This window comes from Taudactylus pleione, unplaced genomic scaffold (assembly GCF_031769625.1).
Source record: "Taudactylus pleione unplaced genomic scaffold, aTauple2 ptg000114l, whole genome shotgun sequence".
NCBI lineage: Eukaryota > Metazoa > Chordata > Amphibia > Anura > Myobatrachidae > Taudactylus > Taudactylus pleione.
In genome coordinates, this window is record NW_028284516.1 from 1,883,291 (window position 1) to 1,900,137 (window position 16,847).

At 45.1% G+C, this 16,847-nt stretch overlaps 1 protein-coding gene across 5 annotated transcripts; it reads right to left on the reverse strand.

Moving 5' to 3' along the window:
* Nucleotides 1-344: 344 nt before the first annotated feature.
* Nucleotides 345-16,711, reverse strand: LOC148524910 (RNA-binding protein 12B-like). Of its 5 annotated transcripts, none has more exons than XM_088471382.1 (3): nt 16,642-16,711; nt 14,390-14,565; nt 345-4,756 (listed from the first exon to the last, which is right to left on the reverse strand). In XM_088471382.1, exon 3 carries the CDS (start codon nt 4,744-4,746, stop codon nt 2,395-2,397), a length of 2,352 nt encoding a protein of 783 aa, XP_088327508.1. In that variant the 5' UTR covers nt 4,747-4,756; nt 14,390-14,565; nt 16,642-16,711; the 3' UTR covers nt 345-2,394. The 5 variants fall into 5 exon arrangements, with proteins under 5 accessions (XP_088327508.1, XP_088327505.1, XP_088327506.1 ...); XM_088471379.1 differs by lacking the exon at nt 16,642-16,711 and adding an exon at nt 16,400-16,567; XM_088471380.1 differs by lacking the exon at nt 16,642-16,711 and adding an exon at nt 16,347-16,413.
* Nucleotides 16,712-16,847: the final 136 nt, after the last annotated feature.

Here is a 16,847-nt window from a genome sequence, read left to right on the forward strand (position 1 = left end):
TACTTCTTTTTTTTTTTTTTTTTTAAATCATGTTGGATATGTTTTAAAATAGAGGTTTTTGACCCAATTCAATCATAAAAAAAAAAACTGAACAATTTCTGATCATTTTTGGAAAAAAAATTTGCCAGTTAATTAGTGAAGTTGCAAAATAACAAATCTTATACGGTAGAAGACCTTCTTCGTGTAAAATGTTTGCAAAAATTGTTGGAGTGGAGAATGTACAACTGGTTATTTCCTAACATTCATGTGCTACCGGGAAAGTATTTGTCTTTTCTAATTGTATATTAACCTTGGCATTAAAATAATGCTTTTTTAAATGATTGGGGCAGACAGTTTTATCCTTTTCATGTTTATTATAATCATTACTATTACGGTTGGAAATCAATGATCAATAAACACCAATTTCCACCTCAACACCACATAATCTACATGTAGAATAAAGATAAATAATTGGATAATAACTTTAGGAAACAAAGGCAGATTCAGGAAAGACACTGATCAGAACACAATGCAGTTTCATAGCCTGTGAGATTATTACTAGAAGTTTTGTGACAAAAAAGCTCAAGATTATACAATAACTATATATAACAATTAAACTATTTACATAACAGAAAACGAGTTTCACTTTATAGGAAAGGAAAATATTTAAAGGAGAACTTACATAAAAAACCCAAACATTTAAGGAAGATTTTCTGTCCGACTCCACTTATTAGATCTTTGCTTCATAAAATGGACTATATTTTATACTGAGATTCTGCCCACACATAGCACCTGCTCCTCATTCTAGAAAACTGAGTTATAGGATTATTGTCCCCTTTAGTTTAAGGCTATTTGGTACTTGAATTGTGTAGCTTGAACAATTCAAAAAAGTCAATGGTGACCATTATTGCTGTCAGACACTTACCACTATACCTAATGTGACTGGTTTTGATTAAGTGTATTACATGCTGCAATATTGGACAAATCCTCTAGGAGGTGTTTCAGAGGAATTACTTTGACCGTGAGCTACTCACAGACTAATTCAGGGGTAGGCAATCTGTGGCACTCCAGCTGCTGTGGAATACACATCTCAGCATGCCCTGACATAGTTTTGGTGTTAACACATGTTGGGGTGTGTAATTCCACAACATCTAGTGCAGTAACACGGTTACCTCACTAGTTAGGTGGGCCTATCTTTGGCTGTATAGAGTGAGTGAACCCTATGCAAACCTGGTTGGACTGTCTACCCGTTTGTAGTATCTGCAATGTGCTGGCATTTAATAGAGGAAGCAGAGTAAAACCGCTACATTACAACACTCATTAGATACCTGCAGTGTTTAATGGCAGTTGTGCGCCTGCCATTAAATACTGCATCTGAGAAGTCCTCCAGTGTAGCTGTCACAATTGCTGATGACTCCCAAATGTTAGGTGCATCTTGAGGCTTGTCCAGCAATGTATTAGCTTTATTTACTATTCAGTTAAACACTGCAAATTTGCACAACATAGATATGAGTAAGGTAATTGTATGAAACAGTCCATTTTATGAAGCAGAGATGTCATATCTAACAACGTTTCCTAGCAAATGGCATATTTAAAGTCATTTAAAAGGTCTATTTGTCATCACTATTCCACACAAGCCATACTGTATTCCAGTGCATTTGACAGACTACACACAGAGTGGCAACACAAAGTAAATGTGTGTTGTATACAAGCTACTGATCATTTACTGTTCCATGTGCAATGTGTTCAGAATGCATTAGAGTAAGTGGATATCTATCCCAAAGATGCTTTTACATACATTTACTACAGACACAGATTCTTCAGAACTTGGCAAAGTTTGAGACTTACAGAGATCACTACAGAAATATGGAGTCAATGAGAGGACACATATTCCCTCTGCTGCTGCATTTCCCATCTGAGTAGCAGATACATGAAGGTACCTCCCTTGGGATCCATCCTGTCTCTATCACCACCAAGACCACTGCATGCTACAACCGTCAAGACATTGCTTCGTAGATACATTGCAATAAGAGCAGGAAAATACAAAGATATTATACATATGTGGGCAGCAATCTCAGCCCTCATTATATAACACTTCAGCAGCAGCAGAAGGTGGTGGTGTCACGATGATTAGAGAGTCCCAAGGGAGGCACAAAAGCCTTCCTGCTACTCAAGGGAGACAAATAAGGCAAAATCTTTCCAAACCACACAAGAAGGTGACACCCATTTGGTTTTTCCAAATCTCATCTGCCACGTGTTTGTGTCACATGTGTAACTGCGAGTTTCACTTCAAATATACAATCCTACAAAGAAAGTTTTATTTTTAGAATCCTGCACAGGTGTTATGTCTTTGAAATATAAAAGAGTAAGCTCAGTCTATGGACTGTGCGGCTGAATTTCTGCAGACGTGTCCCTTCACATAGCTTCATCATTGCCGGTCTCACTGCCATGCGTGCAATTTGCCTTTGAAACACAGTCATCATTGGGTGCACTATCTGCCTGGATGACACACTTACCCTCATGTTTAACACCTGCATGGGTATCAGACACATCATTGGGGGCATCATCTGTTTGGACAACACATGTGGCCTCATGTTTATTATCTGCATGGGTATCAGACTCATCAATGGGGGCATCGTGTACCTGCATGACTTCTAGTTTAATATCTGCATGGGTATCAGACTCCTCATTGGGGGCATCATCTGCCTGGATGACACATTTATCCTTTTGTTTAATATCTGCATTGGTATGAGACACATCATTGGGGGCATCATCTGTCTGGATGACACATTTATCCTCATGTTTAATATCTGCATTGGTATCAGACTCCATATTGGGGGCATTGTCTGTCTGGATGAAAGATGTATCCTCATGTTTAATATCTGCATTGGTATCAGACTCCTCATTGGGGGCATCGTCTGCCTGGATGAAAGATGTATCCTCATGTTTAATATCTGCATTAGTATCAGAGTCATCATCGGAGGCATCATCTACATCATCTGCCTGAGTAACACACTCATGGTCTATCTGAAAAAAATCATTGTCAGCTGTGCTGGCATCCTGGGTATCGCACAAATCAGTTTTATTGCCTCCTTTATCTTTAGATGATCCATCTTCCTGGGTTAAACAATTATCTTCAGGTGTATCGTCTTCCTGGGTTACACAGTCATATGGATCTGTAGGTCCTGCAATTACAGAATACTCACGCAGAATGCTTTTCAACTTTTCCTCAGGGATACGTTTCAATGGAATTTCTTTGCCTTTGAACTTTTTCCGATGTAATTTATCAGCCTCTGCGATTTCTTCTTTGGTGGAGAATTTTACCAATACTTCCCCTAGTGAAACTCCTTTTTTGTCACATAGAAGATAAATTTCCTCTTCATTTAGAGAAAAGCCAGAAAAGAATTCCTGAACATCACTTTTAGAAACATCGGAAGGAAAACTTCTCAAGTAAAAATATTGGCCATTTGAATAATCCAGTGAGAACATTGCTTTCTTTTCTGCAAGCAACTTTTGCATGCTCGATTTAGAAATAGAGGATATATACAGGTAACGTCCCTTAAACATACATTTGTCAAACCGAAGAACTTTTCTACGTTGTTCATCACTTGTGAACATGACAAAACATTCCCTTGTTCTATTGCCTTGTTCATCATGCACAAATGTAATGTTATTGTCGCTCACGTAATTATAAAACAACTTCTTTAAGTCCGATTTACCCACACTGTAGCTTAAGTTCAACACATGCACATAAAACTCTTCTGAAATAGAACTATGCCCATCTGATTGACTTTGTGGAGACCTAGAATGCCTAGAAGAAGATCGAGAATACTGTCTCTGAGACCTGGAACGCCTCAGAGGAGACCTGGAACGCCTCAGAGGAGACCTGGAACGCCTACGTGAAGACCTATAGTGTCTGCGCAGAGACCTGGAACGGGTTCTTTTTCTATACCCATCTGATTGACTTTGTGGAGACCTAGAATGCCTAGACGAAGATCGAGAATACTGTCTCAGAGACCTGGAACGCTTGCGCGGAGACCTGGAACGCCTGCGCGGAGACCTGGAACGCCTGCGCGGAGACCTGGAACGCCTGCGCGGAGACCTAAAGTGTCTGCGCGGAGACCTAGAGCGGGTTCTTTTTCTTCCATGTCTTGAATGTGAATCCTCATCCTCTATGCCACCATATGTAAGCCAATCTTCTTCACTAGACCATGACACACGTATAGACTTACTATCCTTATTTCTATTGAGACCATCAGCTGCATCGGCATTAGAGGCAAATTTGACTATTGCATCACCACTCCTAACTGATCGTTCATCTTTAAAGTACAATACATCTATAATCTGAAGTCTATGAAAGTACCTTCTGATATCTGTTAATGTTGCTTCAGAATCACTAACTTTTATACGTAAATATAATTGTGTTCTGAGAGACGCATCGCTTTCATCTCTATTCTTTTCCTCCTGCGTTCCTTTGTTATCAGATATCAACGTTTTTGCAAGGATTTCAGTGTTTTGTAAAGCACGTTCCATTTCTTCTCTAGAGCTGAGTGAAACACAAATGGTGGAATCCTTTAAGGGACGGCCTGACTGCTGAATTGCTTGCCGCGCATCTTCCCATGTTAGGAAGTTAACAAAAGCTTTGCCAAGTTTCCCACCAATGACAGTCACACCTCCCAAGGGAATTTTCAATCCAGAAAAATAATCTCGAATATCACGCGAGCATGCAGAACTTGACAGACCCTCTAACCGAAGAGTTACATACATTCTCAGTCACCTGTTGGAGGAAAAAAAATATATATATATATAGTTTTTTTTTGCTACACTTTTTTCATTTCAGCAACATAAAATTATAGTTTAGTATTTGCGAATTAAACAAAAAAAAATAAATTTGGTGTTTGTATGCACTCAGGGCCTGATTCAGACCCGGACGCTATGGGCCTGATTCAGAGCCGCTCGTAAGCGGCAGTACGCTCGTTCCGAGCGATGTTCGCCCATCTGCGCATGCGTACGGTTTATAATACGCATGCGCGGAACCAGTCAGTGCGGCCAAAAATCGTTTGTTCGCTATATAGCGAGTGCCTGCTACTTTGAGTGACAGAATGAGGCGTATGTGGGTGGTAACAGGGGAAGGTGCTTGAAAACGGGGAGTGGAGATCAGAATGCAGGCGTGCTTAAAGGTCAAAGCGGGCGTTTTATGGGTGTGCATAATTAATACAGCAGCGTCATTGACCACGTCACTTGGTTATTTTATAGTCAGAACTGCTCGCAATATAGTGGTCGGAAAAACCAACCACAAGAATAGCGAGCAGTTCATACGCTGTTCGATGTACTCGATTAATCTAATAAATAGCGGACATGACGTATGATGCGAGCGGCCAGGGGGCGTATTTTTCAAAATTTCGACCGCAAGTTTTGCTCGCTCGTTCAGACTTATAGGCGTGAACAGACCGCAAAGAGCGAACGGATCATTTGAATAGCCACCCCTTTTTTTTGAACGAACGAGCGCAAATAGCGAGCGGCTCTGAATGAGGTCCTATATGCGGACGGTCGTTCAAAAAAAGGGGTCGTCTATTTAAATTGTGCGCTCGCTCATTGCGGTTTGTTGACGCCTCTATGTCTGAGCGAGCGAACGAAAAATGAGCTCACTATTTTGTAAAGATACCCCTTTGCCGTTCGCATCAAACGTCATCTCCGGTATTATTTGATTAATCGGGTACATCGAAAGGCATCTGAACTGCTCGCAGTGCTTGTGGTAGGTTTTTCCTACCGCAATCACTGCGAGCTGTTCAGGCTAAAAGACAACCAAGTGACGTGGTCGATGACGCTCCTTTACTAATTATGCACTCCCATTAAATGCCCTTCTTACCGTTAGACACGCCTTCGTTCGGATCTCCACTCCCCCGTTTTCAAGCACCTTCCCCTGTTACCACCCACAAACGGTACAATCTGTCAAATTAGCAGCCCCTCGCTGTTCTGCGAGCGCACGTTTTCCGACCGCAATGACTGGTTTGCGCATGCGCATTACGACCCATACGCATGCGCAGTTATGCGAACATCGCTCAGAGTGAACAAGCGGCTCTGAATCAGGCCCTCAATACGGCCCCACACATTAGTAGGTCTTCCCATTTTTGTTTTGAATGTGCCCTTGATGGAATATGCAAGTCATTGATGGCAGCACACACCTACAGGAGTCATCTGATAAAGGCAGAGTTTTACTATAGCCTGTTAAAGAAAGTTTCCTCCACTTAGCTTGAAGGCTAGGCCCAATTGAATTAAATAATGAGAAAAATAAGTGTTATGGTAAAAATTTACCTTTGTTAACTCTCTTTCTTCGAAGTCCATAGGGTCCACAGGGAGACCTTGGGGTGAAGGTGGTGGATGAGGACACTGGGCACCACGCAGTTAAAGCTTTAGCTCCCAGGATGCACCGGTCCATTTCCCTATACCCCGCCCCCGAGCCAGAGGCACCTCCGTTCGTGAAAAGCCAAAGGCCGGAGGAGGAAGAGGAGAAGAGAGAAGCAAGACTGGTACATACAAGAATCACTCTCACGGAGAAGGAGACAGAAAACCAGTGACCAGAAACAGAGCCCATATGAAGCCAGGTGCGTCAGGGCGGGTGCCCTGTGGTCCCTATGGATGAAGAAAGTTAACAAAAGGTAAGGTTTACCATAACTCATTTTTTTCTTCAGGGTCCATAGGGCTCCACAGAGAGACCTTGGGGATGTCCCAAAGCTTTCATTTAAGGATGGGGACATTCCTGCGTTGAGAGGAAAATCCAGGGCCCAAATGAAACATCCTGAGAGGCAAATGTATCAAATGCATAGAACCTCACAAAAGGTATGGACAAAGGACCATGTGGCCACCTTACAAAGCAGTTTAGCTGAGGTGCCACGGTGAGCTGCTTACGAGGAACCCACAGAGCGAGTAGAATGAGCAGTAACAGTAGCCGGAACAGGAAAGCCTGCCTGCGTGTAAGCCTGTGAGATAGTCATGCAAAGCCAACTAGCCAATGTTTGCATGTTGGTTGGCCATCCTTTCTTGTGAAATCCATAGAGCACAAATAAGGAGTCCGATTTCTGAAAAGAAGAGATACGGTCCACATCCAAGGAGACCTGCCGAGAGGTCTAGTGATTGAAAGCCCGGGACTACAATTTCCTCATTAATGTGGAAACTAGTAACAACTTTTGGAAGGAACCAAGGGCGAGTGCGAAGTACTGCCCTATCCTAGTGGAAAATTAGAAATGGGGAGCGATAGGAGAGTGCCCCTAAATCTGACTCTTCTGGCTGACGCTATAGCCAGAAGAAAGTCTTCGCTGTTAACCACTTGAATTTTACAGAATCCAGGGGTTCAAATGGAGGACCCTGGAGGGCACAAAGAACTACTGACAAATCCCAAGGAGCCACTGGAGGGACAATGGGAGGTTGAATCTGGTGGACACCTTGGAGGAAGGTGTGGATGTCCGATAGTGGAGCAAGCCTACGCTGGAACCAAATGGACAGAGCAGAGACATTCACTTTCAGTGAGGCCAAATGAGTCCTAGGTAAAATCCAGCTTGAAGGAAGGCCAGGACTCTGGAAATCCTAAACACCTGAGGGTCAGAGCTTCTAGTACGACACCATTGGAAATATGTATGCCACACTCTATGGTAGATCCGAGCAGAGGCTGGCTTACGCACTCCGAGTATAGTTTTAACTATAACGCTAGAGAAACCTTTGAACCTCAGGAGGGATGTCTCAAGAGCCATCAAAGACAGACGACCCAGGTCCAGGTAAAGGCAAGGACCTTGAGACAACAGGTCCGGTCATTGAGGCAGCAGGAATGGAGTGTCGATGGAGAGACTGCTAAGATCTAAGTAACAATGATGTCTGAGCCAAGCTAGAACTACCAGCAGAACAGTGCATCCGTCTTGTTTGAACTTCCGAAAAACTCGAGGAAGAAGGGAGACTGGAGGGAATAGGTAGGCAAACTGGAAGGTCCTCTTCACTGACAGAGCATCCACAAAGGTTGCCTCGGCATCTCTTGTTCTGGACCCGTACAATGGCAATTTTTTAATGTGTCGGGAGGCCATGAGGCCCACCTCTGGGAGTCCCCACTTGTTCACTAGGAGTTGAAACACCTCTTGGTGAAGAGACACGTCATGACAGATGAGTTGATCTGCTTCCCAATTGAGAACTCCCGGTATGAACACTGCAGAGATGGCCGGGAGGTGCCGCTTGGCCCATGTCAGAATGCGTGCCACTTCTGTCATTGCTGCCCGACTGAGTGCCTCCTTGATGGTTGATGTAAGCCACTGTTGTGCTATTGTCGGACTGAACCTATACAGGTTTTCTGTGAAGTATGTCCTGGGCCAGTATGAGGGCTCTGTAGATGGCTCGAAGTCCCAATATGTTGAGGGCAGGGTTGATTCGACCGATGTCCAATGGCCCTGAAAAGAATGCGGACCGGTCACTGCGCCCCAGCCCAGGGACTGGCGTCAGTTGTTAGGGATCCGTTGACCCAGTCCGGGATCCAAAAGGGGCGACCCTTGGTTAGATAAGATGTCTGTATCCACCAAGATAGAGACAGACGCACCTCCTTAGAGAGCACCATCGTCTGAGCTTTGAACCGTTGGGGTAACCCGTTCCACCTGGAGAGGATCAGCCTTTGCAAAGGCCTGGAGTGGAACTGAGCATACTCCACCATGTCGAAGGTGGGCACCATGTATCCCAGAACCTGCATTGCCGAGTGGATCGACACTCGGCAACTGTGGAGACATCTGCGCACTCGTAGTTGAAGTGTGGAGATCTTGTCTAATGTCAGAAAGATTCTTTGATCCTGAGAACCCAGCAGGGCTCCCAAATGAATCACTCTCTGTGAGGGATTCAGGGAGGACTCTTTCCAGTTGACTAACCATCCGTGTTTGTGCAGGAAAGCAATGGTCAGTTGCAGATGGCGGTGAAGCACCTTAGGGGAACCTGCTAAGAGCAGGAGGTCGTCCAGATATGGTAGCAGTCGGACGCCCTGACCACGCAGGTGGTCCGCCATTATTTTGGTAAACACACGTGGAGCTGTGGATAATCCGAAGGGCAGAGCATGAAATTGGAAGTGTTGCTATAGTATAGCAAACAGGAGATATCGCTGATGAGAGGGCACTAGGTACGCGTCCTGAATATGCAGAGATACCATAAAGTCCCCAGGCTCCATAGCTAGGATGATAGAGCATAGGGTTTCCATCCTGAACCTTGGCACCCTGAGGAATTTGTTCATGGATTTGAGGTTGAGGATAGGCCGATGAGACCCATTCGGCTTCTGAATCAGAAAGAGTAGAATAATAACTAGTCCCTCGCTGAGATAGTGGGACTGTTACAATTACCCCTGCTTGCAGCAAGGACTGTTTGGCTTTCTGGATTTGTAAGGCCTTGTTCGGGTCTGAAGGAAGGCTTGTGTAGAAAAACTGGTGGGGAGGCAGTCTGAGAAATGAGAGGGCGTACCCGTGAGAGACCACTTCTCTTACCCAAGCATCCATGGTGGTTTGACACCAGCACTGGGCAAACTGAAGAAGTCGGCCTCCCACTCTGGGATCCCCCAGAAGGAGGCCCATCTTGTCAGGCTGAGGGTTTAATCTCGGGTTTTGAAGCAGGGAGTCTGGTGTTCCACGTCTGCTTGATCCTGGGCTTGGCGGCCCTCGTGGAGGCCGACTGCCTAGGAAAGGACTGACCTTTAGGCTTTCCTTGAGGACGAAAAAACTTAAAAGATATAGTCCGAGGCCTTGTAGTAGACATTGCTGAAGGCAGAAATGCAGTTTTTGATGCTGCCAACATGGTTACAATCTTGTCAATTTCTGGGCCAAACAGATCTCCCCATTATAGGGTAATCCTTTAAGGCCTTTCTTGGAATCCGCATCTGCCTTCCATGAGCACAGTCACAGGGTACGGCGGGCAGACACAGCTGCGGCCGAGACTCTGGAGGTTAGGGGAGTGGCATCCAATGTTGCTTCTCCAATATAGGAAGCTGCATCTCGAATGTGAGCAACAAAAGACATCTGATCCCTAGAAACCTCTGAGCAAAAAGAATCTTCAAGTGCGTCAGCCCAGCGCTCTATAGCTTTAGCCACCCATGCAATAGCCATGTTTGGACAGGCAACAGCCCCTGAAAGAGTATATCGATTTCAGGCAAGCTACCTTGGAAAGCTGACCTCCCCATGCTGATTGTTTACCCACCGGGACGCTGGATTCCTGATCCATATGTACCCGGTGGTCTAGTGGATCACGATGGATGGAGCCTTTGTCCACACACAGCGCCTCCGGTCTGTCCCATGAGACCGGAGGTATGACTGCCAATGCGCGAGTCACCACTAGCGACGACCTGCCTTACCAGTCCCCTTGCGTCCAGGTTGCAGTCTGGGTCTATCCGCAGGGGCGACTAGCGAAGATCCCCGGATGCCCGGCAAAATCCCCAGCCGTAACTGGCGTTGCGGCTGCTGGAGGGGTGATGGAGCAACAGCACATACATCATGTGAACAGTCTGCTGCTGCGCGCTCACAGGAAAATATATAATAAACAAATCATAAAAATAAAAGCTATTTGGGCTGCCTAAGCTGGTCACTGCATAATGGTGACACGACTCCGGCCGGGCACCGGCAAAACTGGAGGGGCGGGGTATAGGGGGATGGACCGGTGCACCCAAGGAGCTAAAGCTTTAACTGCGTGTTGCCCGGTGTCCTCATCCACCACCTACACCCCAAGGTCTCCCTGTGGAGCCCTATGGACTCTGAAGAAGGAAAAACAATATTTTTACATGTAGCAGCACAAAACGGTTCCTCTCTGAAAGTCATGGGCAGTGAAAGACTTCTGCCTTACAAACCTGTGTTAAAACACATTAAAATCGGTCAGGTTTAAGTAATTTATTGCTCAATATTTACGGAATAAAAATGCTGCTTGCAACGTTAAATAAAAAACAAAAACACAATTAAAGAATTAAAGCTGCATTTTAAAGCCAGATGAATAATAAGGAAGTTGTTACACATTATATTAGATGTGCAGTGTCACCTCTGAACTTTTCCCACCTCACAGCTCTTAATGTCTATCTGATGCCCAGAGATTGGAAGGTGAAGGAATCCACTGGAAGAAGAAACCCTGCAACGCTGGACACGATTAGCTAGCAACCCGGAGAATAAAGAGTACAAATTCTAGTTTTAACATTTTCAAATATAGCGAGGTGCAAAAATGTCTTAGTTGGCGGTGCCGCTGGACCCTCCTATGCATGCCATATAGACCAAGCCTGAGCCTGTAGTGGAATCCAGAGTGGTGATTAGGAACCATGTCATTTGCTTCTCAGCCAAGGGTTAATTACTTTTAGTGCAAAATTATCTGGCTTCCACATTCAGTGGGAGACAACTATCAGATTTTCCTTGAAACCAGTGTCCTGGCCAATGGAACAGTAACAGATCCTGTGCAAACAAGACATAATAGCAGTGTCACTATCCACTTTATAAATTATGTATTCATACTGGGTACAAAGATCCTTTAGAAGTTCACAGAAAGGGATTCAGGACCTCATCCGCTCACTAAAACTTTTGACAGGACTACTGCAACCTCCTCCAATTTAGCCTTCCCTACTCCCACATCTCTCCACTACAGTCTATCCTAAAACTCCACCTGCACTGTGCCTGCTCAGCTCTCCACCAAGCCAAACACTAGCTCCCCTTCCCGTACAGAGTGCCTGATTCAGACACAGTCGCAAGGCTGCGCGTTCGCACGTAGCCTGCCAATGTTTGTAATCTGCGCATGCGTATAAGACGCACTGCGCGTGTACCAACTAGTCCATGCGATCAAGAAGCATTTGCATCCTGTACAAGCAAGCATGAGTGAAAGGACATGCCGTGGTGATAGGGGGTGGTCGATGGTAACGGGCGGGGGGAGGGTTGGGTGCGAACGCAGGCATGTGTACGCCGTTTCAGGGGTGTGCACAATTAAGACGCATCGTCAGCATACACGTCACATGACTATATTAAACACAGCAGCACTTGCAGTGCTTGCGGTAGGGTATGGTCAACCACAAGTGCTGCGTATGGGTTCCGATGTTACCGATTGTTTAATACACTTCCTGGAGATGATGTATGTAACTAAGGGAAAGTGGGCGTTGTGTCAGACTGGTAGGCGTCTAAATACATACCGCGATCGGACGGCAAGACATAGTGGGCGTGCTAATGTCTTGCTAGCGATTACGGGATTTGCATACTTTGGCTGCTGATAGCTGCATGCGAACGCAGCCTTCTGACCGGGTCTGAATCAGGCCCGGGGTACAATCCAAATTCCTCACACTCATCTATAAAGCCCCCACCCACTCATCTCCCTTCACAAACTGCCCACTTGGCTCTGTCTATGACAGCCTGCTCGCTTCCCAACTGAAAACCAAAAGTTCTCATATGCTGCTCCCCACCACTGGAACTCACTCCCTCTGACTATCAGACCATTCCCCCCTCTCCAAAGGAGCTCTTAAAACCCATTTGTTTATTAAGGATTACCTGTTCTCCTTCTAACCCACCCCTTTTGTCCCCACTTACTGAACACTTTGTGTCAACCATGTCTAGATGTAGTTATTGACTACCATGTATATATTGTTTTTGTCTGGTTATGTGTGTGCTGTACTTTTGTAAGCAGGTCTTGTTGTGCCCCACAAATAAAAGTACAATAATAATAATAGTCACAAACATCTCAGCACCCCTTCAGTAGATGGTCTGTGTTTTACTGAATAGCGTTCCCATTAGGCTGTTTCAGTGGGGCACTGCCCGATTTTAAAATGCGCCAAGCCCTTATGGAGCCACCTGCTAGGCAACACCCTCATTTCAGGCGCACACAGAGATGTGCTCTCTATCTTGGACACTACTGAAGATTAGTGGATTGCTGCCATTTCTTCTATTGTTTGTGTCTCACAATCCTTTTAGCTCATTTCAGTCTTGTGCGCTCATCATTTTGAATAAGGATTATGACAGTTTCAGTGGTTTAAAAACAATGAGGGAGCTGATAAGGTGAGGCAGAGGCACTGCTAAATATGCTCATATCCTATATTAGGGATGGCGAACCTACGGCCTGCAAGATCATTTCATCAGGCCCGGCCGGCTGTGGCTCTCTCCCGTTCAGTGGCAGCGCAGCAGGCTTCCCCCTCAGTGGCAGGCATAGGAACTTGCCGGGTGGTCCCAGTGCAGAACACGCTCCCCCCCACTCTGCATTGACTTGTTTAGCGGTGTTGATCACAACCAATGAGCGCAGGAGCGGCAGAAGTGGCACCCTTCCAGGCCTAGCGTGTGGCGGCTCAGGTTTAGTCCCGGCGGATCTCTGAAGATGGTGGCAGCTGCATCGGTGGGAGAATGGTCAGGTTATTACAGTACTGAGGGTGGCCGTGCCCCGAAAGATAAAGACGGACGGTAGTGATAACGCTGCGGCAGTAAGAGCGCAGCAGCACTGTGTGGGCTATATAGCAGCATAGAGGAGCTTCCATTGTGTGTGTGAGCGGCTGGGGTCTACCAGTCACTAATACTGCATGCTGGTATGCACAATGGTCAAGATAGGGATGCAGTGGGACCCTAGTATGGGTTCCTTTGCCCTATATACACACACACACATTTCCTAGTAGATAATGCGAGGAACGCTGCTAAATGTAGCGCTTTCAGTGTGAGGATCAGTATGGGTACACACTGTCAACACAGACGATTCAAACGGTACAAACTGTCGACATGGTTAAAAGATCAACATAAAATGGTCGACTTTTTTTCTAACCCTAATCTTCACCCTCCCTCCTGGTACTGAACCCTAATCATCGGCTAAGTGTCTAACCCTAACAGTGCTTTCTAGTGCCTAACCCTGACCACCGAGGTAAGTGTCTAACCCTAACTTAAAAAAAAAAAAAAAAAAAATATTGACCATTTTCATGCCAACCTTGTTCCAGCCAACCTATTGTCTGTCTAACATCTGGTGTCTATCTAGACATTGTCGACTTTTTTCATGTAGATCTATAGTCCGGATAGAATAATAAGTACTAAGCCAGTGGTTCCCAAACATTATTGAACCACGGTGCCCGAGAGTATCAGCATTGTTTTCATGGCACCCCTAAGCCATGAAATTCAGAAATATAGTAAAGTGAAGTAAATTGTGCTGACCTGTCATCCTTAGGTACAGTTATGTGGTGGTTGACAGGTTTGCGCTTCTGTTTGTCCACATATTTACATTACATTGACCATAAATAATTTGATTTGGTGCTGGACCACCAACCTGAGGCACCCCTGCAAGTGTCCCCAGGCACCCCAGGGTGCCACGATGCACAGTTTGGGAACCACTGTACTAAGCACATTTACTTTTTGTGTTATTCAAATACACCAGCGTTCAGTGAAAAAGTTTCAATCTTCACACACAAATTCGATCTACTTACTTTAGGTGGTGTATACGATTTCTCCAGCAGTAAACTGAGTTGCTATCATCATTGGAAAGGAGCAGGTATCTTACTGTGCAATCATTTCTGGGATGACTTTATAGATGCGTTACTCCTGGAGTTTGCAATTCACATAAAATAGATTCAGGTACCAAATACAAAGCTGGATGGTGTCACTGGTAAAAGAAAAAACTCTTACATCTGATTCTGCATACAAGTTCCGATATCAAAAGTGATCAGCAATAGATAATAGCACATCAAGGAGCAGACATTTCACAGCTTATATTTATTATATAATGTGTAGTGCACTGTACAAATGTACAATACAAACATAATCCCAATTTCTCTATGCTCCATCCTGCATACATTTTAATGGACTAAGGAGTTATACTTAGTGCCATCTGAGGGTGTAAGGTGCAGGGTATTATGATGCACAACATCTTTGATATAAGGATTACTAAATTATAGATTACACCATGTCCTACAGGTGTTATCTGTACATTTTAGCAATTATTCTCCTACAAACTCAGCTGCACAGCAGGATACTTAAGACACATTACAGTATGAATACATCCACGTTAATATTATTATGATCTTAAGGATGCTAGACGTGAATGGCATTCCCTAAACATTATTCTATGGTTCTATTGGAATTTGCATGATTTTCCAAGTCTCTTAAACCCTTATCAATAGCTCAGCAAGTCTCATTGTCCTACTCCAAATGGAAAACTCCACAGGATAGTGAAATATCTGGTGTGACAACAGCTGGAGAGCCAAAACATGCTGCCGTCCTTTCTCTTGGCCCATTGCATCTTGCCATTGTTTGATTGGTTAGGGAGGGGATGAATTTCAGTAATATAACACTGGATCTTGCCTTGAAGGGAATATGAATATTTTTGAACCATTTCCAATCACAGTATTTGATCAGAACATTAAAATTTGACACTCAACAGGTTACCCCAACATCAAGGACCACACAGGAGATAAGTTATATCATGATGGAGAAGATGTACTGAGGAGAAGTGAAGGTGCTGCTTATTTTATTAAAATGTAAATGATAGCTAGAGTTTGGTTGCTATGGGCAACGCTTCCAATTTCCTCTTTATAAGATTTGATACATCTCCCCCTAAGGGGAGCATTCAATTCTCCAACATCGGTGCGATAAGTCAATCCCCCCTCTCCCCTAGATTGTAAGCTCCTAGGGGCAGGGTCCTCCTCCTCACTGTCTCACAGCCTTCTTCTCTAGCACTTCTATGACAGCCTTCACCTTCAGAGCTGTACTGTGTATGGAGAATTGTGTTACTAATTGTTACTTGTGTTCTGTTTATATTTTGGTTACTGTATTGTACTGTAATGTTCTGTGTACCCTTTACTGTATGTACAGCACTGCAGACCACTTGTGGCACCCTATGAATAAAATGTAATAATAACCCAGAACAGATGATTGCATCCGACAGCTTCACACGGTTTCCCTCCCACCCAACAGAGGTGTGAGTGAGGGAAACTTGCAATGTTGGCACTACTGTAAATGGACAATATGAACGCAGCTGGCACATCGTGCATAACTGAATTGTTAAAACTGCTAATAATCTATACTTGGATGTAATGTCTAAGTTTGTATGTGAAACTGTACTTGCCCCCATATGAATGGAACAGGTGGGTGTGAGACTGTACCCATGAGATTACCCCCTGGCAGGCATACCCTGCTGCACCCTCCCCTGTGTAATAAGTTAAAGCACCCCGAAGCCCCATCCTCCTACACACAATGGGCAGGGGAAGGGACTACAACCTGTGTCTCTTCAGCTGTTGTCACACCAGAGTCCCCCCCCCCCCCAGGTACTGATGGTCCCACAGAAGCCAAGCACCCTCCCCCCGGCCTATACACATGGGCTATGCATATGCAATAATACACGGCTCCCAGCCATCAGCATCTGACAACCTGCACCGGGTCACTCACTCCCGCTGGCTGGCGGGGACACACACATACACACGGGGCCGTCACGTGATTACCGGGAGGGCGCGCGGCTGAACCTCGCCGGCTGGATCCGCAAACTACTCGGGTAACTTAATGGCGCTCACAACAATGGGCTGCGAGGCGGGGCCTGAGCGCGCGCACGCTGCGGATCTTTTTATTTATTTATTTTTCTCTTCTCACACGCACACAACGTTATACCCCGGTGAGGCAGGATTATGAGGTACGGGGCACGGGTTTCACGTTATTTTAATTTTAACTATAGAGTAGTAGTTGTAACCTCGAGGCTTTTTGGTCGCATGAGGATGCCGTAGCCGTCGTGCCGGAAGTAATGTGTGACGACTCTCCCTGTTGTGTTATCATGTGAAGGAAGCAGCTTCATGTTAAGGGTATAGACTAATTCCACTTCAGTTATTGTATGTGGAAGTGACGTGCATTGAGGGCGGAAGTGTAGTTTCCTGCCCACACAGTGCACCAAAAAAAGAG

Bases quoted from the DNA above. Each gene is read 5' to 3' on its own strand.
- LOC148524910 (XM_088471382.1), bottom strand. From the start codon at position 4,746: ATGTATGTAACTCTTCGGTTAGAGGGTCTGTCAAGTTCTGCATGCTCG.